The 23500-nt window shown below is 37.1% G+C and overlaps 3 protein-coding genes across 5 annotated transcripts in view; all 3 read left to right on the top strand.

Moving 5' to 3' along the window:
* Positions 1-3430, top strand: part of LOC133620379 (bifunctional methylenetetrahydrofolate dehydrogenase/cyclohydrolase 2, mitochondrial-like) — a 55956-nt gene extending 52526 nt beyond the window's left edge. The window contains exons 8-10 of the mRNA XM_061981836.1: positions 189-766; positions 837-947; positions 3394-3430. Coding sequence (XP_061837820.1) covers positions 189-304 — 116 coding nt within the window. The 3' untranslated portion in view covers positions 305-766; positions 837-947; positions 3394-3430. The remainder of the gene's footprint in view (positions 1-188; positions 767-836; positions 948-3393) is intronic.
* Positions 3431-6588: 3158 nt separating this feature from the next.
* Positions 6589-19914, top strand: LOC133620630 (proepiregulin-like). 3 transcript variants are annotated; one of them, XM_061982221.1, is made up of 6 exons: positions 6651-6716; positions 12895-12978; positions 15575-15654; positions 17130-17259; positions 17482-17628; positions 19583-19914. In XM_061982221.1, exons 3-6 carry the CDS (start codon positions 15591-15593, stop codon positions 19647-19649), a joined length of 408 nt encoding a protein of 135 aa, XP_061838205.1. In that variant the 5' UTR covers positions 6651-6716; positions 12895-12978; positions 15575-15590; the 3' UTR covers positions 19650-19914. The 3 variants fall into 3 exon arrangements, with proteins under 3 accessions (XP_061838206.1, XP_061838204.1, XP_061838205.1); XM_061982220.1 differs by lacking the exon at positions 15575-15654 and having other exon boundaries at positions 6601-6716; positions 19583-19911; XM_061982222.1 differs by lacking the exons at positions 12895-12978; positions 15575-15654 and having other exon boundaries at positions 6589-6716; positions 19583-19911.
* A 1128-nt stretch (positions 19915-21042) lies between these two features.
* Positions 21043-23500, top strand: part of areg (amphiregulin) — a 35542-nt gene continuing 33084 nt past the window's right edge. The window contains exons 1-2 of the mRNA XM_072915926.1: positions 21043-21220; positions 21332-21513. Coding sequence (XP_072772027.1) covers positions 21043-21220; positions 21332-21513 — 360 coding nt within the window. The remainder of the gene's footprint in view (positions 21221-21331; positions 21514-23500) is intronic.

Here is a 23500-nt window from a genome sequence, read left to right as displayed (position 1 = left end):
AGAAAAACTAAAAAGTAGTCATCAAAATAATTACTTGAGTAAGTATTCAGTGAAAATACTTTGTGCTGATAGAAAGTCTCCTTTTTTTTCTTAATTTTCCTCTTTTTCTCAAAGGGTGCTCACATAACTGCAAATCGTTCTACAGCATCCATAGCAGCTAACTGAACTCCTCTCATTTTGTCAAACAGGTGTAAAAGAGAAGGCTAGTTTTATCACACCTGTTCCAGGAGGTGTGGGTCCGATGACGGTGGCCATGTTGATGAAGAACACTGTGACCGCTGCCAGGAATGCACTGATGCATTAACACGGACGTAAAGCCGCCTCATGCCACTTGAATGATACAAACACACACTTTTAATGACTCCATACCTGCTGGGACGGACATTTACTTGACACCTTTATACAATGTCACAGTCTTTGTTTGCTGTTATTTATTTCTAAGAGTCATATTTTTTCTACCGAGGTCACTTGGATTCCTGGTTGAGCATTTCACTGGAAACGGAAAATGGAAATAAAACTTAAGAATGGTTTTTGGGTCCAATCCTGAAAGTGTGCCAAGGTTTTTGCTTCTCAGTCAGGTACACCGCCTCTGGCTGATTACACCATCAGGACCTGTATGAGCATGCAGCAGTCGTTCTAAAGTTTCATTGATTGGCGGATGAAGAATTCCCTCGCCGAGCGCGCTCTATATAAAGTTGAGAGGACGGTGTTAGCGGCGTGGAGAAGCGACGGTTGGCACAAATGTTCTTGCACAGTCTCAAGATGGGTAAGTGATGGAGTCACCTTTGTTGGAACGGTGTAAGGTGGATAACGTCCGTCATGTGGGTCTCTTGCAGGCGTCCTGTTGGCCATTCTTCTTCTCCTGGCAGCAAGAGGGCTATCTGCACAACAAACAACCGCAGATCCTTTTCTGAGCGACTCATCGCCGAACACTCTGCTTGAAAAAGGTAACTAAGTGATGGGTTTGATTTTTTTTTTTTTTACCTAAAAATGAGGGTGCCCAACAGGGGTTTCAAAATAAAATCGATTTTCGAATAAATCGCAATTCTCATTTGTAACAATTCCTAATCGATTAAAAGAAATTAAAAATTGACACAAAAAAAAAAATATATATATATATATATATATATATATATGAGTACAGGCCAAAAGTTTGGACACACCTTCTCCTCATTCAATGCATTTTCTTTATTTTCATGACTATTTATGTCACAATCTACTTTGTAGATTGTCACTGAAGGCATCAAAACTATGAATGAACACATGTGGAGTTATGTACTTAATAAAACAATGTGAAATAACTGAAAACATGTTTTATATTGTAGTTTCTTCAAAATAACCAGCCTTTGCTCTGATTACTGCTTTGCACACTCTTGGCATTTTCTCGATGAGCTTCAAGCACACCTGTGAAGTGAAAACCATTTCAGGTGACTACCTCTTGAAGCTCATCGAGCTATGTAACTATGTCAATAGTCATGCAAATAAAGAAAATAGAATCTATAGAATTTTCACCGGTTACTGCGGCAACCATTACAACTACATCACAGCAGTTCCATGCAGACGCGGCATGAAGCAGAGTGGGCAGGGCTTGTTCACACAGCAACAAGCCTGATACACGAGTGTCAGACAGAGGCAGATTTCTACAACAAAGTTCTGCAGAACAGTGATATTATACCAATAGGTGGATGTTTTTTACCCTTAGTGTTTATGTTTTGCTGTGTTTGTTGCATCCTTGTTGCTCTTGCTTGGTTATAAAAGATGTCGATGAAGGAGGTTATCTGGAAAGTAGAGGAGCAATGTTGATATATTCTTAATATTCAGTGTTTTCATAGTTAATATTGTAAATCCCACATTCTTTATTTTCGTGTCCTATTCAGTAAAAAAAAAACTACAATTTCATTCTGTTTTTGAGATGGTCTGTTATAAAGTTTTTAGTGTGAGTGTTTCTACCAACTTTTATTCTTTTTACGGAATCTTGGGATTTTGTCAGCAATGCACAGCAACCCCCACTGTTTAAAATGAAATTGCCTGTGGTGTGTAGTGCTGCATTACTACCTGTCTCTTTTTAAGACCTGTGTCACGTGACTTCAAACTGGACACCTCATTGGCCGGTTCTCAGACAGGATCGATGGCTTCAGTCTTAAATTGCAGGAAATAAGTCTCGACTTTTGAAGCAACGGATATTTCTGCACTGAATTTTAAAACACGCATTTTGCTAGCAAATTGTTTTTTTCCGCATATGACCAACACAACTGCTGTGTCAAATGAATGCGAAGCGCCAAACTGCGTTTTTTAGGAAGCGCTTCTAGTGACAGCTCGCACTGAATCGAGTCACGTTTTAAATCGTTTTGGGTCTCCATCGTCGATCTAAATCAGGTCTGGGCAATTCATTTGACTCGGGAGGCCAAATTTAGAGAAAAAATTGTGTCTGGGGGCCGGTATATCTGATTTTTAGGGACACTTATACAAAACCTCACAATAATGTCTAAATGCTAAAAACTTTGACAGACCACATTAAAAAACTGAATGGAATTTTTTATTTTTTTTACTGAATGAGACACCCAGAATGTACATGAAAATAAAGAATGTGGGATTTACAATATTAACTATGAACGATAAAACACTGAATACTAACAACATATAAATGTCACACCCCCTTTCGATCAACATGTTTTACAATCAAGCGAAACGCAACAAAAATGCAACAAACAGCGAAATATGAACGCGAAGGGTAAAAAAAAAAACACCCACAATCTGATATATCTGATACATCACTAAGCTTTAGAACTTTGTTGTAAAAATCTCCTTCCGCGTCTGTCCCTGACATCCGCATTTGACTTAGATTACCATAGTAACTATTATATATTGCAAAAGCGCACATTCCAACCATTGAAATACTTTGTATAGTTCAAGACTTGCGGTCATTTGAAAACATCGCTGCACATCATAATGGCAGCTACAGTTTTCATCTAAAAGATCTAAAAAAAATAATTGAGGAATGTCCAGGTTGAAAAGCTTAACGGGTCGCATGCGGCCCCTGGGCCTTAATTTGCCCAGGTCGGATCTAAAGGGAACTAAGAAAAAGGAAACATTTCAAAATCTGGGATCTTTTTCTGTATAAGGCTCATTTACATTTTTAAGTTGTGCGTGTCATATTGCTTCCTGGGCATCGTTTAAATGTTTTTTGCTAACTATTTGTTTTATCAGCAGATCAAATGTAATGACATTTTTCATCCAGCAGATGGCATCTCTCCGTAATGAAACACTAACACAGTACCAGTGCAGTGTCAATACATTTAGCGAGTGTGGCATACGCTCACTGAGGTGTTATGTTTTCCTGCTTATGGAGATGTTTTTATTGTTTATTTATCGATAATGTTTGCTTTTGCGCAGGCAGCATGGTGGACCCTGTGCTCCTGGGCGCTCACAGGCCGTGCGAGAGCGCAGACCGGCACTTCTGTCTCAACGGCGGCACATGCCTCTACCCCCAAGACCACACAAAACCCTTCTGCATGTAAGATTCAACAAGCGCGCGTATGAACACGTTGCGCTGCTTCCTGTTCACCTCTCTGGAATGCAGGCGTTCTGATCTTTGTCTTTTCGCACCCTCAGCTGCCCGACCGGCTCCAGCGGGAATCGCTGCCACCTCCAGTCCTTCTCTCGAGGTTATCACCTCGCCGTGGAGCATTTGATTGGCGTCAGCTGCGGGGCGGCCTTCCTGGTTTTCAGCCTGTCCTTCCTCGTCTGTTGCGTGGTGCGAAGGAGGTGAGTTGGTTTAGGATGTTTGGGTTTCATCAACTCCGGCTCGTTCACGATAAGAAAACAAATCGCCTTTTTTGACTCGTCCAGAAATGTAATATTTCTCAAACTTTGTTTCTTTTTTTTTTCCAGGCGTACAAAATCAAAACAAATCCAATCCAAACCATCTGATATAACGGTGTGACCTCTGACCCTTCCCGTCAACTCCCCTAAGAGAAATGTCTTCCATCATCCTCATCATTTGTTGCCCCCTCTACTTGAAACAGACTTTTTTTAGATAAAGTACAAAACAATCAACAATTTAAAAAATGGGAAAAAAATTTACTGTTGTGACTATTTATTATTTTTTTATACTATAATTTATTTTGTGTTTGATTTATTTAACATTTTTGATACATTAATAAAGGAATGATACATAAACATTAAATGTTTTTCTCTTATTTTTCCAGTGTATTTGGGACCAATAAAACAACTATTCTTTCTCACTATCATGCACTCATATTTTAAGAACAGGCATATTTTATGAGGTACAATTAGATGTTATGCAAATAAAGTTGTTTTTTTTAATAGCTGCTGTATAGTTTTTTTTGTCCAAAGCTTATTGCAGTTGCTTATTCCGGCGACATTGTGCAGTGTTTTAGAGATAGTGTAAAAGTATCCCTTTTAAAATTGCAGTATAGTTTATGAATGTGTATTTGATCATATTAGTCAAGAAGATGAGAAACTCAATCTTTAAAACAGGACCATAAAAAGCTGATAACAGCCTTTTAATGAAAAAAGTGCACAATTGAAATAAAATGAACAAATGTTTTTTTGTACGGTGCATTGCAACGCCGATTTTTGTCAAAGTGTAAAACCCATAATTTCATAACATACTGGTAAAATAATTTCATAACATACTGGTAGAATGCATGCAAAGAAAAAAGATATTTAAAAGAAAATGGTTTCTTTAGTTAATCTTTTTCAAACAAAACAGACTTTGGCAGAGCAGTAAAAAAAAAATTTACTTGGTGAGAAACAAAGTAAACAAATAGGTTCAAATAAAGACACAAAATTTTCTGCACAACGCACGTGAAAGCATTTTTTAATAACAAATTGGAAAAACAAATTAAAAGAAAAAGATAATATTGAAAAAATAATGACAGTAAAATGTGGCTCTTTCAAAAGTCACTTTTTCCAATTTAATTGTATTTTTTTAAATTAACAAAGCAGAATTTGCAGAACAGTAAAAGGAAAAAAATATTTGGTGTTTTTTGTGACATTTTTGTTTATAACATATTGGAAAAAGACATTAAAATATGTAATTTAATATATAATTTAAATTGGAAATATATATTTTAATACATTTGATTTTTCAAAATAATAACATTTTCAAAACAGGAAACAATAAAATGTGGAGCTTTGTGACAGCCTTGAAGAGGATGAATAAGATCTGCAATTTATTTCTCAACTCAGCACATTTTTTTAACAGAAAATTTTTTTTCTAAAATGGCTTTTTTTACATACACATTATTAATTTCCTTTAAATTTCTTTATTTTTGTAAGGCAGAATTTGCAGAACAGTAAAAAAAAAAAAATGCTTTGTGACAGCTAAAAACCTTATGATTAAGGCCCCAAAATGTCTGCACAACCCAACACGTGAACTATTTTTTTATTTATAAAAAATTTGAGGAAGACATTGACAGAAAAACACCATAAAAATATAATTAATTTTTTCTATTTGAATTAAATAATTGGTTTTGTTTAAACAATGTAGAATTTGCAGAACATTAAAACAAAAATGTAGTATTTTGTGACACCAAAAAATGTATACACACCTCAACACGTGAAGCAATTTTTATATAACATAAAAAGTATATAATAATATGTTTTTTTTTAAACTTTTTAAAATTTCTTTATTTTATTTTTTTAATGTGGAATTTGCAGAACAGTTAAACATATGTGATGTGTTTTGTAACACCTAAAAAGAGTAAATATGTGTGAGTCTATATTATTATACACTATGTTTTAAATGTACACTTATTATGTAAACTAGCTATGGGTAGGTATTCAATTTCTAGAGGGCTTTAATAATGTTAAAAACATTTAGAAGGCTATAATATAATAAATATGACAAAAAATGGCAGAGAAGCACTACCAGAAGGCACTTCTTTTGGCTCACAAGTGACAGCTCGTACTGAAAGAAGTCAGAGGAGTATATGTAGAAAACCAATTATTTAATTTTATTTGCAGGTCTTGACTTTTTTAATACAGGAAATGGCGGATGACCTTTATGAAACACTAAAACAGCTAGTGAGTATGCCATACACTCACTGAGGCGTCGTTTAGCCTTCATTATATTTTATATATACATACACACACACACACACACACACACACATATATATATATATATATACAGTATATATATATGTATACACACGCACACGCACACGCACACGCACACGCACACACATATATATATATGTGTGTGTGTGTTAAAACAATTAGATATGTTCTAACGTCCAAAAGTAATATTTGTTAAATGAACATATTGAACATTAAATTCGCATTTATTAACACAGTTCGTGTCTTGTAGATGTACCTAATGAAGTGGTCGGTGACGAGTGTCGAAAAGCTCACGGTGAGGCAACATTAAACAAAAACAAAAATCATAACTGTGGTGGACTTCCGCCAGGATGTTTGACGCCATCCATCATGGCAAGAAAAGACGAATTAGAATGATAATGATGATGATGAACAATGCCGCTGTTCTTTCTGTGATGATGATGATGCATTCAGGGTCCCTTAATGTGGTGTGACGCTCGCCTACTTGTGACCACGCCCACACTGCTAGACAGTTCCAGCCCAAGACAAGACAAGACATTTATTGGGCTCCTTTCAGTGCACACCAACTCCTCGCACGTCCTCCTCCCAAATGGCGAAAGGAAAAGTGTCCGCTCTTCTCTCACTACTCGGTAAGTTTCAAAAGTGTTACAATTTGTGCCACGTGTTCCTCGACTGTTGATTGGTGTTTGGATCAATAATTAAGTGCCTTGTTAAGATACTTTAGTTTTTTTTTTTTATATCAACGTTAAGGGCAGCACGGTGGAAGAAGGGTTAGTGCATCTGCCTCACAATACGAAGGTCCTGAGTAGTCTTGGGTTCAATCCCGGGCTCGGGATCTTTCTGTGTGGAGTTTGCATGTCCTCCCCGTGACTGCGTGGGTTCCCTCCGGGTACTCCGGCTTCCTCCCACTTCCAAAGACATGCACCTGGGGATAGGTTGATTGGCAACACTAAATTGGCCCTAGTATGTGAATGTGAGTGTGAATGTTGTCTGTCTATCTGTGTTGGCCCTGCGATGAGATAGCGACTTGTCCAGGGTGTACACCGCCTTCCGCCCGATTGTAGCTGAGATAGGCTCCAGCGCCCCCCGCGACCCCAAAAGGGAATAAGCGGTAGAAAATGGATGGATGGATGGACGTTAAGTGCCAGAAAACCTTGAAATTATCTTTGACACTTGAACGCAGCACGTTCATTTTTACTGTCCGCATTCAAACCATTAAACGTCACATTCATCTCACGCAACGCGCGCAATATAGAATATATATAGAGTTTATAATGTATTTTTGTAATCATTTTTTTTAATTTACACACAATAAAAACAGAATTGGCCTATAAATATTGATATTGCAAGTCAGACAATTACAGTTATAAAAAGGATATTCATCATTCAGAGAATTTTTATTTTTTTAAATTAATATTGGTATTAGTTTATTCCGAACATGCGTCAAATATTTACTGTTTCGCATTCCATGTCCGAAAAGCAGAAGGAAGAAGCATAATTTATTTACAACTGTTCTGTTTTGAAGCAACTTCCAACATATTTGTTCACTCTTTAATCTGTAACACAAACAAACATTATATTGTATTATTATAAATCAATAAGGACTGAGAGGCCTTCATTGTTATAAATATGTTATAAATATCAATAGAATAGCTAATTAATACGTTTTGGTTCACTATGTTATCTTAATATGTGATGGATGATAAATGATGTGTCATTTATTAATAAGGTTCAAGATGAAATAGAACACATTTGGCTGTTTTTCTGTTGTATTTGTAAACAATAAACACATTTTCTATATAATCATAATTTTGTGGGGGGAGGCCCAAAAAAAATATACAAAAAAACACAATAAAACATATAATTCTATGTGTCTGTATAATAATAACTGCAGTGATAAAAATAAAGGACTACATTTTTTATTTATTTAGTATCAAACAATAGTAATTAAGTAAATAATTTGTGAAACATGCAGAACATTCAGTCGATAATTCATTAAAGAACACAGCACAAATTGTCTTTTATGAGTGTTTTACAAATAATATCATTCATTTATTGTAATATTTGAATGATATTCTCATGATTTAATACACCACATTATTTATTTTGTAAAAATCTGGACACCGGGGCCCATAAAAAAATGGTTGAACATTAATAAACTGAATATATGATATTTGGACACGAGAAAGGGTCAAAACAAACATAAAATATGATAGATAATATTGAAATAGAAAGAATAAATAAAGGTAAGCACATTTTTAGGAGGTATTATATATGATGAACTAAGCTGGAAAAGATATATATATATCATGTAAAAAACTAAATATATTTTAAAAATATATAAATGTACACATCATGTGTTGCTTATTGCACAAAACAGTTTTCATAGTGCAGAAGATATTAATAGAATGGATTATTGAGACTCAACGAACAAATTATGTTCAGGAAGTCACTAATTTTACAAGTAAATAATCTTGTAGCTGACAAAACATCTCCAATGAAGTATGACGTAATGCAGGGGTGTCTAACTTGTTTTCATTGAGGGCCACACTGCAGTCATGGCTGCCATTAGAGGGCCGCTTGTAACTAATTGTAAATAATTAATGAATTTGCCTATGAATTTAAATATTTTACTTTTTTTTAACGGAAAGAGTAAAACAAATATGTCAGGTTTTTTTTCAACTTACTGTAAAAGAACTCCATACATTTTACAGTAAAATCTATTGGTCATTTTAATAATGTACAATTTGATGGATAACTTGCTTTGAAATCATAAGTTAAGCATATATTGAAGTATTTATTTGCATTTCGACAAAAAAAGTTTGATAATATATTATTTGTTTCAATATTGGACACTATTTTTTTCCCCTTTCAAACTAGAAAAAAACCCTAATACCTTTAGTGAGAAAACAAGAAAGTAAAGAAAGAAAATATAAGGTATTTTATTGACACATATTATTTCCAGGCTTTTGCAGGCCATATAAAATGACGTGGAGGGCCAGATTTGGCCCGCGGGCCTTAAGTTTGACACCTGTGACGTAATGCTTCAGAAGATTAGTTCATAGATATGAACTGAAAATAGTTTTTGTGTACACAAAAGCAAAGGTATGATAAAATAAAGGAGTTCATTTATGGAAAACATTAAAAAATAAAAATGAAAAAATATGCAACGCACTTAATTTAAAAACATGTTTATAAAAACAGTGTTATTAATAAGTATAAAACTGATTGGAACTAATGAAATAATGCATAAAAAAAAACATATCACTGAAAAAAAAAAAAGGCAGATAATTACGGTGTCATAAAAAACAAGTTGTACCGGTTTTCCTTTTACAGTAACGTGCTGTAAAGGCGACAGTTGATTTAATGGTAAATGACAGCTACAGTAAAAATAACTGTTTTCCCATTTACAGTAATACTATATGAATACAACAACCATAGTTTTTATGGAGAAAAAAAAATCAAACATGGCCGCTCAGTCACCACAATTTTACAGTAAAAATAACAATCGTACCGTTTTTCCATTTACAGCAACGTACTGTAAAAGCGACAGTAGATTTTATGGCAGAACAATGGCGGTCGCCAAAACGCTACAGTGAAAATAACAGGTAGACTGTTTTTCTATTTACAGTAATACACTGTAAATACAACAACCGTAGTTTTTACGGTAAAAAAAACTAAACATGGCAGCTCAGTCGCCACAATTTTACAGTAAAAATAACAGTTGTAACATTTTTCCATTTACAGTAAGTAATACACTGTAAAAACAACCACCGTAGATTTTACGGTAAAAACCTGGCAGCTCAGTGGCCAGAATGTGACTGTATAAATGACAGTGGTACTATTTTTCTATTTACAGTAAGACACTGTAAAAATGACAGATTGACATTCAAAAAGTGTAATTTCAGTTGCCAGATTTTTACAGTAAAAAAACAAGTTTTTCCATTTACAGTTATACACTGTGAAAACAACAACCGAAGATTTTACGGTGAAAACCTGGCAGCTCATTGGCCAGAATTTTACTGTAAAAATAACAGTTGTACTGTTTTTCCCTTTACTGGCTGCAGATTTTATGGCAATTTTTCCCTAAACCTTAACAGTGGTACCATTTTTCCACTGTAAAAACAACGACCGTGCATTTTACGGTCAAAAACTTGGCAGCTCAGTCGCCAGAAGTTTATTGTAAAAAACAACAACAAGTGTTTTCGTTTACAGTAATGCACTGTAAAAACAATGACGGTAGTTTTTACATTTTACATTTAAAAAAAAACCTCAGCTTAGTCGCCAGAATTTTACTGTAAAAATAACAGTTTTCCATTTACAGTCATTTGTTTTAAAAACCACCATACATTATTCCAGTAAAATTCTGACGATTGAACTGCCAGTTATTTACCGTAAATCTGCTGTTTTTTCTTTTTTTTATGTGTATGAAAAAAAGTAAATGCAATAAGGAAAAATAATATTACTTACACCTCAGTTGACACCTTTTCAGTCAAATAAATTAAAAAATATATGTTATTTGCCTTGTTGTGAACGCATATACACGACATTGCATATTAATATCAGCAAGTTACTGTAAGACTTTGACTTTCTGTGTTACGTAGGTTTAATGACTACGTGCGTCGTCAAACAAGTCAAAACAAGCAAAGGCAAAACAAAAAGTTTCACAGCTGGAGGAGAAAATGTCTGAAAAACAAGTTGAGTGGAATATTAAATTGACGCAGGACAAGATTTTGTCATACTGACGTCGAATTTGTCTAACTTGTTATCGACATTTGACTTGAAAAGTGCTCGAGCGGTCCTTTAAAAGGGATCAGTTTACTTGCACTACACAAAATGTACCACTAGAGGGTACTAAAGTATATACTTTAATCCTGCTCATTGACAGTATGTTGTTGTTAAAGTAGTAGTAGTAGTAGTAATACTCGTCTCAGTGGTTGTCCTAGTGCTCACAATAATAGTAATATTAGTATTATGATATTAAAGTAGTTAGTGTATGCCATATATGTGTACAGTAAGTCCTATTGCGGGGGTGTTGAAACCACAGACTGACAAATCAAAAGACGCGCAGGCCATTTTGGCAGTTTTCACCTTCAAAACTAGTTAAATATACACTTTTTTTGCAGAGAATTAGTGTGTATGTTAAAGAGCCAAAGCCAAACTGAAATGCTAACAGTTAGCATGCCGGCTAGATAGAATAAGTTACAAAGAATATGATCAAAATGAGCTAAAAAAAAAAGAAGCTAGCAGTCCTATGCTAACATGATAACAACAGTTGGCATTAGTGAAATACCAAAATACATGACACGATGTGTATAACTGGTGAATTAGAATTTTTGTTTAATAAAAGAATGCTTATGTTAGCATGCTAAAATGTTAACTGTAACATGTGTCAAGTACCAAAATATATTACTCTGAGGTGTGTACCTGGAAGACTTGCTAGCCTGCTAACGTTAGCATGCATCAAGTACCAAAATATGACTCAGGTGTATAACTACCCAATTAGCTTTAAAAAAAACTAGCATTTTTAACGTTAGCATGCTAAAATGCTAACTGTTACATGTGTCAAGACCAAAATATATTCCCTGTGAGGTGTGTACCTGAAAAATGTGTTTATCATGCTAGACTGCTAATGTTAGCATGCTAAAATGCAAACTGTGTCATGCGTCAAGTACTAAAAAAACTCTGAGGTGTGTACCTGAAAATCTTGTTAAAAATAAAAAATACTAGCCTGCTAAGATTAGCATGCATCAAGCACCAAAATATAACTCGGGTATGCCTACACAATTACCGGTAGCTTTAAAAAAGCTATCATATTATAATTAACATGCTAAAATGCTAACTGTAACATGCATCAAGACCAACATATATTCCTCTGAGGTGTGAACCTGAAAAAAATGTGTTTATTTATGCTAGCATGCTAATGTTAGCATGCTAAAATGCGAACTATGTCATGCGTCAAGTACTAAAATAACTATGAGGTGTATGTCTGAAAAAGTTGTTAAAAAGGCTCGCCTGCTAATGTTAGCGTGCATAAAGTATCAAAATATACAAACGTTTGTAACTCAGGTGTATACCTACACCATTGCTGGTAGCTTTTAACAGCTAGTATATTAACATTAGCATGCTAAAATGCTAACCGTAACACTAAAAATTTTACTCTGTTTATTATGCTAGCCTGCTAACGTTAGCATGCATCAAGTACCAACATATGACTGAGGTGTATACCTACAAAATGAGCTAAAAAAAAAAAGCTAGAATACTAATGTTTTGCTACATACTAATGTTCGCATTTTAAAAATTATGCTAACAGTTACCATTCGTCAAGTAACACAATCTTTGACACTGAGATGTAGACTTGTAAAAATTAACAAAGAAAAGCATGCTAATATTAGAATGCTAACGATTGTGCCGTTAAAAAAATAGCAACGGACCGCACTTTAGACACCTCTGTCCTGTTGTATTTGTTTTAAATCCATAATAATTTAGTGATAGAACTATTCTATAATCAACAATAAAAAATAAAAAAACCGTCAATTGCTTCACCGATTCTGTTTATTTATTATTTATGAAAGCATGAGGAACGCCCAACAACCAGGGCATGTTGCATCACGCAAAACAACATGAGATATTGTTATTAATAACTTTGTATCCTGCCTGCATGAACACGAGCAGCTCAAACACTGATTGATGCTATTTTTCCAGCTCAATATGTCATATGCTTGATAGTATATATGTATGTGTATATGTATATTGTTAGTTTATGAGCAGTGAAAATATGTTTTCTTTATATTTTGTGTGCAACAGGTGTGATGCTGTTGTGGCCTTTCATTCTGACTAAAAGTATCTCCTCCAAACTCCAAACTGCACACAGCGCCTTCGAGTCTGCAGGTCTTCTACCTTCTCCTCTTAATTTAACCATGTTTAGTATGCCCATACCTTCATGTTTTTTGGTTTCATCGTCGTCTAAGAAAATATTTGACAGTCTCCACACAGTAACGTTTTATCTCATCTTTTAAGTCATAAAATAAAGTCTCGCCTGAAGTCAACTGGATAGGCTCCAGCTTACAATGACCATAATGAGAACACAGGAAACAGATGGATGAATAATATCTAGTAATATGTCTTGACTAAGATAAATGTTTTGTTTGTTTTGGTTGAAATGGGTTAAAAAATGTGAAATAAGGTTGGAAATAAGGTTAGAAAATAAACAGGAATTTCTGCAAATTTGTTGAACGTGGAAAAATGGTAGTTTGAATGTCCTGGATGAATTAAATGTGTTGAAGGTGGAATGGTTTGAATTGGTTGAAAAATGTGTGAATTGTGGAAGTTTGAAAAATGATCCTACATTTTGAATGGGGAAAATGTCCCTAAAACTGGGAATTCTAGGAAATCCGGGAATTTTTTAAAAAATTGTTAAAAGGGAGCACACAATTTCTGAACAGGCTGAATATTTTGAAATTGGAATGGTTTGAATTAGATTAAAAATGTAGGAGTTGTTTGCGTTGAGGTGGCGACTTGTCCAGGGTGTACCCCGCCTTCCGCCCGATTGTAGCTGAGATAGGTTCCAGCGCCCCCCCGCGACCCCAAAAGGGAATAAGCGGTAGAAAATGGATGGATGGATGGATGTAGGAGTTGTGGAACTTTAAAAAATGTCCCATTCATTTCAATGAGAATTTCATGAAAATGTGTGAATTCCTGAAAAACAGGGAATTTTGTAGAAAATCGTAAAACAATTTGAATGTTCATTTCATTTCATTTTTTTTAATTTATCTACCTCATTGATATGCATTTTTGATCAACAGACAATTAAGCTTTAGCAACTAAACACATATTTACACACCTATGCTTGAGAAAGAACAGGATGAAGAAAATCTTATATGATTTGAATGGTTGGTGTTGGAATTTTTCAAAACTGTCGAGAAATGTTGGAGTAGTAACATTTTTAATTCAGAAATGGTATTACGGAATTCTGGGAATTTCGGGAAAACCGGGAATTTTTCCAGTTCAAAAAACGAGGAATGTTTTTTACAGTGGAGCGATTGAAGTGGGTTGAAAAATGTGGGAGGAGTAGTCGACAGAAAAAAGGGTAAAAATAGGGTTTTGAAAATTGGGAATTGTGGGAATTCCTGGATTTTTTTTTACTTGAAAAAAATGATAGTTTGAATGTGCAGGATGAGTGGAATATGTTGAAGGTGGAATGTTTGAATAGGTTGAAAAATTTGGAAGTGGTGGAAGTTTGAAAAATGTCCGATTCATTTTGACTGGGAAAAATGTCCCAGAAAACCTGGAATTCTGGGAAAACTGGGGATTTTTTGAATTTGTAAGGGAAAGCCCGCGATTTCCGAATAGGCTGAATAGTTTGGAGTTGGAACGGTTTGAATCGGGTGAAACATGTGGAATGTAGAGCGCGCCAAAATCTGGAGAAAAAGAAGAAGAACTTTGGAGCATTCACACAAATAGATGAATTTTGGTGTAGAAAAATATATGGGTGAATACTTTGAGCATTCTCACATACTGTATATAATAGGAGACAACAATAGTGCAGTATATTAGTACTGTAATATCATATAATATGTTGATATAAATGTGGTCATATGATGTTTTATTTATAGATATAATATACATTTTATACAATGCAGTATACTATGATATAATACAATATAATAGGTGTGTATAGACATGGTTTATCTATAAATAATAATATTTGTAAATATAATATAATATAAATATTTCACAATGCTGTATAATATGAAAAATATAGCACCTTCTAATAGTATACAGCAGTGACGTGCGGTGAGGTTAATGGCTGGTGAGGCACTGACTTCATCACAGTCAGATTTACAAACATATGAACCCTAAAGAGTATCTTATTCACCATTTGATTGGCAGCAGTTAATGGGTTATGTTTAAAAGCTCATACCAGCATTCTTCCCTGCTTGGCACTCAGCATCAAGGGTTGGAATTGGGGGTTATAACACCAAAAATGATTCCCGGGCGCGGCGCCGCTGCTGACCACTGCTCCCCACTGCTCCCCACTGCTCCCCTCACCTCCCAGGGGGTGAGCAAGGGGATGGGTCAAATGCAGAGGACAAATTTCACCACACATAGTGTGTGTGACAATCATTGGTACTTTAACTTAACTTTACACATACAAACTGTAGCACACAAAAAAGCACATTTAATTAAAAAAAAACGTTATTATGGTCTTACCCTTACTTATAAATGAAGTCCATGCGCAGCTCCTTTTGAACAAAAGCATCGATAACTTGTTTATAGAAGTCTTCCTTATCTTTCTTCAGTTTTAAAAGTCTCTCTGTCACGATGGAGATCTTCCTTTAAGTATTACCTCCTGCTTCGATTGAAAGTCTAGTTTAGAAAACTGTTTTATTTTAGACATGTAATCCTCCATGTTAATAGTCCAGGCAAGAGGAAAAAATAAACGATCGCTGCTAACTGTTGCTGCTTGTTGTCACTTTTTCTGCAGCAGAGTAGTCGCAAAAATGCTCCCTGGGATCACTACCGCCCTCTACCACCAGGAGGCGGGATTACTGCGAGCCTCACACAGTGCGTCTTCGCAGCAGTTTTATGATTGCTCAGCACAAGAAATACGTTACACACATCCAGTTGTTGACAAAATACACTGTACATTATATATCTCAGCTAACTAAACTATGGAAATGTATAATATAATTCATATAGCAATACGGTCTCACTGCACAGCAGGCCAGCAGTTAGCCGAGTCATTGCGCAATCCATGGTGAGGCTCAACTCAGTGACGTGCCTCAACTGGCTGGTGACTCACCGCAAGTCTTTTCTCAGTATTTGAACGGCAAATGTGAAAATTCAGCGATTTTGAATAAAAAATAATCTAAAACTGGTGAAGTTAAATGGAAAATAACTTTATAGTATAATCACTGGATACATGTAACAATTAAAAAAACATTTTTTTTCTTTTTAAAATTTTTTTCTTTCCATGATGGCACGTGAGGTCCCACCTCACCTGCCTCCCCTGACTGCACGTCACTGGTATACAGTATAGTAAAGTATAATGTAATATATTAAAATATAATTTCATATAATATATAAGGTACTGATATAATTGTGGTCATGTGTTGTTTTATTTATAGATATAATATACATTTTATACGATGCATTATAAAATAAATAATAATAATATATTAATATAATTGTGGTCATACAATGTTTTATTTTTAAATATAACTAAATATAAATTTCATATAATCCAGTATATTAGAAGAAAATATATTATAACAATACAATACAGTACAGTATAGCAAAAAGTAATATCATTTAAAGTAATATAATGCAATTCCTGATATCGATATAATTGTGGTCATACAATGTTTTTTGTTTTGATTAAATGTTCATTTTGTGCAATACAGAATAATATAATAAAATATAATAATATACAGTGCAGTAAGATATGATTTAATATGATATAATATAATGAATATAATGCAATTGATGATATGGACATGATTGTGGTATTACAAATGTTTAATTTGTCAATACAATATATTATACATTTTATTCAGTATAATATGATATATTACATTACAATACAGTACAGTAGTGTTATATAGTAGTATAAGTTAATACAGTATAATACATGATATTGATATAATTGTAGTCATGTATGTATTAATATATTATCCATTTTATAAAATGCGGTATAATATAGTACAATATAATACAATACAGTACAGTAAAGTATAATGTAATATAGTATAATATAATACAAACATAAAAAATATAATATCAATTTCATAGAGTGCAGTCTAGTAGAATATGTTACATGATATTGATATATTCTGTATTCATAAATATAATATAATAAAACATACAATGCAGTTGACCACAATACAATATGATATGCAATGATCGGATGCAGAGTGACGTAACACAAGATCGTGTGATAATGTAATATAGTATAATATGATATAATATAATATAATATAATATAATATAATATAATATGATGTCGTGTAATGCAACTGTTGCTGTTGTTGCCTTCTCAGAGCAGGAACAACAGCGCCCTCATGCGGTGATGAAGCGCTCAACACAGAACTGTGACTCCTCTTTTGACAATTACTGCATGAACGGTGGCCAGTGCATGCTGCTGGTGGACATCCATGAGCACCACTGCAAGTAAGTGTGTGTGTGTGTGTGTGTGTGTGTGTGTGTGTGTGTGTGTGTGTGTGTGTGTGTGTGTGTGTGTGTGTGTGTGTGTGTGTGTGTGTGTGTGTGTGTGTGTGTGTGTGTGTGTGTGTGTGTGTGTGTGTTACATTGTGTGTCACAGTGTGGTTGACAGTGTAGGTCACAGTATGTGTCACGGTGTGTGTTACAGTGTGTTTCTGGTGCACTACACAGGTGTCACAGTGGTTTCTACGGCCCTCGCTGCAGCAACCTGGAGTTGGTACATAAGCCCATGGGAGAAAAGCAAATAGTTTTCACAGTTTTCTGTGTGATCATGCTGATGGTTGGCCTGGTTGGAGCATTCTACTTGTGCTGCAAGTGGTAAATATCATTATTATTATAATTATTATAATTATTTTTAATTATTATTATTATAATTATTAGACTTATACTTAGACTTAGACAAACTTTATTGATCCACAAAGGAAATTGTTCCTAAAAATTTGAGTCCAAAGAAGCATGATTAAAGTCACCCGAAATGAGAACAAGGGCATCGGGGTGTTTGGTTTGTTGCCTAGCAACAAACCAAACAGTATTACTATTATTATTATTACCCATCCATCCATCCATCCATCCATCCATCCATCCATCCATCCATCCATCTTCTTTCGCTTATCCGAGGTCGGGTCACGGGGGCAGCAGCCTAAGCAGAGAAGCCCAGACTTCCCTCTCCCCAGCCACTTCGTCTCTTCCCTTCCGAGGCGGTTCCCAGGCCAGCCGGGAGACATAGTCTTCCCAACGTGTCCTAAGTCTTCCCCGTGGCCTCCTACCGGTCGGACGTGCCCAAAACACCTTCCTAGGGAGGCGTTCGGGTGGCATCCTGACCAGATGCCCGAACCACCTCATCTGGCTCCTCTCGATGTGGAGGAGCAGCGGCTTTACGTTGAGCTCCTCCCGGATGGCAGAGCTTCTCACCCTATCTCTAAGGGAGAGACCCGCCACCCAGCGGAGGAAACTCATTTCGGCCGCTTGTACCCGTGATCTTGTCCTTTCGGTCATAACCCAAATTTCATGACCATAGGTGTGGATGGGAACGTAGATCGACCGGTAAATTGAGAGCTTTGCCTTCCGGCTCAGCTCCTTCTTCACCACAACAGATCGATAAAGCGTCCGCATTACTGAAGACGCCGCACCGATCCGCCTGTCGATCTCACGATCCACTCTTCCTTCACTCGTGAACAAGACTCCGAGGTACATGAACTCCTCCACTTGGGGCAGGGTCTCCTCCCCAACCTGGCGATGGCACTCCACCCTTTTCCGGGCGCAAACCATGGACTCGAACTTTGAGGTGTTGATTCTCATCCCAGTCGCTTCACACTTGGCTGTGAACCAATCCAGTGAGAGCTGAAGATCCTGAAGATATAACTATTACTATTATTATTATTATTATAATTATAATTATTACTTTTATTATAATTATTATAATTGTATTTATTTAATTATTATTACACTCTTCAATACCATCTACAACTACTATCATGCTTCAGTAATCATAACATCAGGTGTCAAATAATATACCGTCTGGCATACTACAATATTAGTTACCAGCGTCTTCAGCAAGAACCCTGTTTATTTTCCGAGGTACACAACATCCATCATTTTTGGGAGAAGGAAGAATAAATTCTATTTTGGGGTATTATTGAATAAATAAATAAAAATATATCGGGCTGTCAAACTATTAAGATATTTAATGGCGAATAATCGCGTTTCGACGGTAGTTTAACATTTTGTCTGTCATATGTGTACCCTAGATACAGACAAATCTTTTTTTATCCATTTAAAAAACGTTTTTGTTTTTTTTCACTTTTTAATACTATTAACAGGGAACTAGACAATTTGTTTGATTTATGCAAATGTTTGTTGATTAAACATACTTTTTTAAACAGCTCAAACGGTCTTCTGACAGGGTCACTCCTTTATTAAAATATGTTTAATAATATGTTATTTTTAAAAACTAGATATGTTAAGTGCTATCGAATATATACATTTATTTATTGGTATTGTTTTCCTTTATTTTTTCCTATATTTATTTTCAGTGATAGCCAGGTTTAAAGCGGTACTTTTGTTTGATGTCCTTTGTCTGTCAAACAAGAATTCTATTAAACTTAATTAATTAATTAAAAAAAAGGAATTTAAATCTAAGCTAACTTGGCAATATAATAAGAATAGTAAGAACTCTTTCTTGATGTTGTTGTTTATGTTTTAATGACCTCACACGCATTGTTTTTGCTTCAGTATGACTATGAATCATTTCTGCGTATTTCTGTTTTTACAGGTATAAGAAAAACAAATGCAATCCCCGGCAGAAGCGTCAGGGTTACAAAGGAGTGCAGACCATGTAGTAAGCGGCGGCCATGTTGGAAAATGACAACCTTTTATCACCATATCTTTTTTTTTAATTATTTCAACCTGGCACTTTAATTTTTGGTGTGGTTTAGCTCATATTTATTTATACTTGTCTGCATTTTCTAAGCATGACGGATTTGAACGACACAGCCGTCTTTGTCAGTGTCATTCTGCTTAGTTTGATAGAGGAGTTGGATAATTTATTGTAAAAAAAAAAAAAAAAAAAGACTATGTAAACAATGGAAGTTCTGCTGTTGTCACAAAGAAATAAAAGCAGTTTGTGTTGTTAAACTCTTGAAATTATTTATTTTTAACAGAAATATATGTATACATATCTAACTATCTATATTTACATATATAAGTGTTGCACTGTGTTTTAGCAGCATTTACACAATGCACAGCGATTCAAACGCACTCACCCACAGTCACTGAATAGCTGCACTTTAAATATGAATAAGTGAAGGCCACAACAAAATAGTAGTCGTGTTTCAGGCTTACGTCACCTCAAGGGAGAGGCTTGATGCTGCAGCATGATCCAAAGCATTATTAAGGAATGATTGCACTCATCTGAGATTTCTTGCAACTATATATCGTACAAGACTACTTTGAATCATGGTACCGCTTAAAAGTCATACACATTTGAAACAGTATGTTGAATTATCCCTGAAAAAGACTTCGGGCAGCATTTGGAGATCGCTATATAGCGTACAAGAATACTTTAAATCATGGTACCACTTAAAAATTGCACACATTTGAAACAGTATGTTGAATTATCACTGCAAAAGACTTTGGGCAGCGTTTAGAGACAGCTATATAGTGTACAAGAATACTTTGAATCATGGTACCTCTTAAAAATCGTACATATTTGAAACAGTATGTTGAATTAACCCTGAAAAAGATTCTGGGCAGCGTTTAGAGACAGCTATATAGTGTACTGCTCAGTGGCCTAGTGGTAAGAGTGTCCACCCTGAGATCGTTAGGTCGTGAGTTCAAACCCCATCATACCAAAGACTTTAAAAATGGGACCCATTACCTCCCTGCTTGGCACTCAGCATCAAGGGTTGGAATTGGGGGTTAAATCACCAAAAATGATTCCCGGGTGCGGCCACCGCTGCTGCTCACTGCTTGGGGGGTGATCAAGGGTGATGGATCAAATGCAGAGATTGATTTCGCCACACCTAGTGTGTGTGTGACAATCATTGGTACTTTAACTTTAACTTTACAAGGCTACTTGGAATCATGGTACTGCTTAAAAATCATACACATTTAAAACAGTATGTTGAATTATCACTGAAAAAGATTTTGGGCAGCATTTAGCAACAGCAATGTAGCGTACAAGACTACTTTGAATCATGGTACCGCTTAAAAGTCATTCGCATTTGAAACATAATGGAATCATGTGGAATCATACTGGTGGCTGCCTACATACTGCCCAGCGCGGACGTGCATGACGCTCAGCGCACGCTTGCAGGCCAGATCTTACATGTGGAATGGTCTTTTCCGGACTCTCTTGTCATCGTACTTGGTGACTTTAACAAGGGAAATTTGAGCCAGGAATTACCCAAGTGTAGGCAGTTTATTAAATGCCCGACCAGAGAGGAGAACACTTTGGATCACTGTTACACTACAATAAGCAAGGCATACCATGCAGTCCCGTGCGCTGTTCTCGGACTATCAGATCACGTGATGGTGCACTTAATCCCTTCATACAGACAGAGACTGAAACTGGTTAAACCTGTTATGAGGACCATTAAGTGTTTCACCGCTGAGGCTGAAGAGGAGCTGCGCGCATGTTTGGAGACGACAGACTGGGAGGCAATTGGAGCGGCCACGGACAATCTGGACGAGTATACGGACACTGTGACCTCATACATTCAGTTCATTGAGGCGCGCATCATTCCAACGTGCACCAGGGCTTGTTATAACAACGACAAGCCCTGGTTCACACCCAAGCTCCGACAGCTGCGCAAGAAGAAGGAGGCTGCGTGGAGAAGCGGGGACCGGAGTACCTACAGAGAAGCGAAGTACCACTTCAACAGGGAAGTGGAGAAAGCTAAATCTGTGTACTCTAACCGTCTACAGGAACAGTTCCGCTCCAATGATTCTGCGGCCGTTTGGAGAGGGATAAGGGCCCTTACGAACTATAAGCCCAAAGCCCCCCAGGCCCTGAATGACCAGACTCTCGCTCAGGGCCTCAACATACATTACTGTCGTCATGAACGGCCTTCAGCTCATCAAAGCTCTGCTCCCCCCACCATCACCCTCCCCACCAACGCCAGCACTTCATTAAAGGATTTAAAGGACTACAAGGACATCACAGGACTCCAAGAACATCACAGGACTTTAAAGGCCCTCTCGATCCGAGAGAAAGATGTACACCGGCAGTTCTTGAAGCCGAATACGCGGAAGGCCCCCGGGCCGGATGGTGTCTCCCCCTCCACCCTCAGACACTGCGCGGATCAGCTGGCTCCTGTCTTCACTGACATTTTTAACACCTCTCTGGAGATATTCCGCGTGCCGTCCTGCTTTAAGACCTCCACCATTGTCCCTGTCCCCAAGAAAGCACGGATCACAGGACTTAATGACTACAGGCCGGTTGCGCTGACGTCTGTGGTCATGAAGTCCTTTGAGCGCTTGGTCCTGCCCCACCTCAAGGACATCACCGCCCCCCTCCTGGACCCACTGCAGTTCAACTACAGCTCCAACAGGTCTGTGGATGATGCAGTGAACCTGGCCCTCCACTTCATCCTGGAGCATCTGGACTCCCCAGGAACCTACGCTAGGATCCTGTTTGTGGACTTCAGCTCTGCCTTCAACACCATCCTCCCTGGACTGCTACAAGACAAGCTCTACCAGCTCAGCGTGCCCGACTCCCTCTGCATTTGGATCAATGACTTCCTGACAGACCGAAGACAGCACGTGCGGCTGGGGAAGATTGTCTCGTACAGTCGAACTACGAACACTGGTACTCCTCAGGGCTGTGTACTTTCCCCCTAACTCTTCTCCCTATATACAAACTGCTGCACCTCCAGTCACCAGTCCGTAAAGCTGCTCAAGTTTGCGGATGACACTACCCTCATCGGGCTCATCTCGGATGGCGATGAGTCCGCCTACAGGAGAGAGGTGGACCGGCTGGCGTCCTGGTGCAGTCTCAACAACCTGGAGCTGAATGCCCAGAAAACAGTGGAGATGATCATGGACTTCAGGAAAGTCACAGCCCCACCATCCCCCCTCACCCTGATTGACTCTCCCACCCCCGTCTCCATTGTGGACTCCTTCCGTTTCACCACCATCATCCAGGACCTCAAGTGGGAGCCGACCATCAGCTGCCTCATCAAGAAGGCCCAGCAGAGGATGTACTTCCTGCGGCAGCCGAGGAAACTTAAGGTGCCGACCGAGATGCTGGTGCAGTTTTACTCAGCCATCATGGAGTTCATCCTCATCTCCTCCATCACCGTGTGGTTCCCCGGCACCACAGTCCAGGATAAGCATCAACGGCAGCACATGGTACGTGCTGCTGAGAAGGTGATTGGCTGCAAGCTCCCATCCCTCCAGGACCTGTTCTCCTCCAGGACCAGGAGGCGTGTGGGTCGGATCACAGATGACTCTTCTCACCCTGGACACAAACTATTCTCCCCTTCCATCCAGACCCACACCTCCCGCCACCTGAACAGTTTTTCCCCTCGACCATCAGGCACATGAACAATAACAAGATCTGATAGCTCAGTTACAGCTCTTTTTATTACCAAATCTGTGTTATATGTGTTTTATGTTGCACAATCGCGCCAAGAAAAATTCCTAGTTTGTGAACCCGTTCTCAAACAATGGCAATAAAAAATATTCTGAT

Source organism: Nerophis lumbriciformis, linkage group LG24 (genome assembly GCF_033978685.3).
Source record: "Nerophis lumbriciformis linkage group LG24, RoL_Nlum_v2.1, whole genome shotgun sequence".
Classification (NCBI taxonomy): domain Eukaryota; kingdom Metazoa; phylum Chordata; class Actinopteri; order Syngnathiformes; family Syngnathidae; genus Nerophis; species Nerophis lumbriciformis.
Note: the sequence above shows the minus strand (reverse complement) of the source record. Positions and strands in the feature narration are given on the sequence as shown.

What these genes read in the sequence shown, in the direction of transcription:
- LOC133620630 (XM_061982220.1), top strand. Translation starts at nt 6,677, where the DNA reads ATGGCGAAAGGAAAAGTGTCCGCTCTTCTCTCACTACTCG. An exon ending in CGCTCTTCTCTCACTACTCG is followed by an intron (nt 6,717 to 12,894) that starts GTAAGTTTCAAA and finishes TGTGTGCAACAG; the next exon opens with GTGTGATGCTGTTGTGGCCT. An exon ending in CAGCGCCTTCGAGTCTGCAG is followed by an intron (nt 12,979 to 17,129) that starts GTCTTCTACCTT and finishes TTGCCTTCTCAG; the next exon opens with AGCAGGAACAACAGCGCCCT.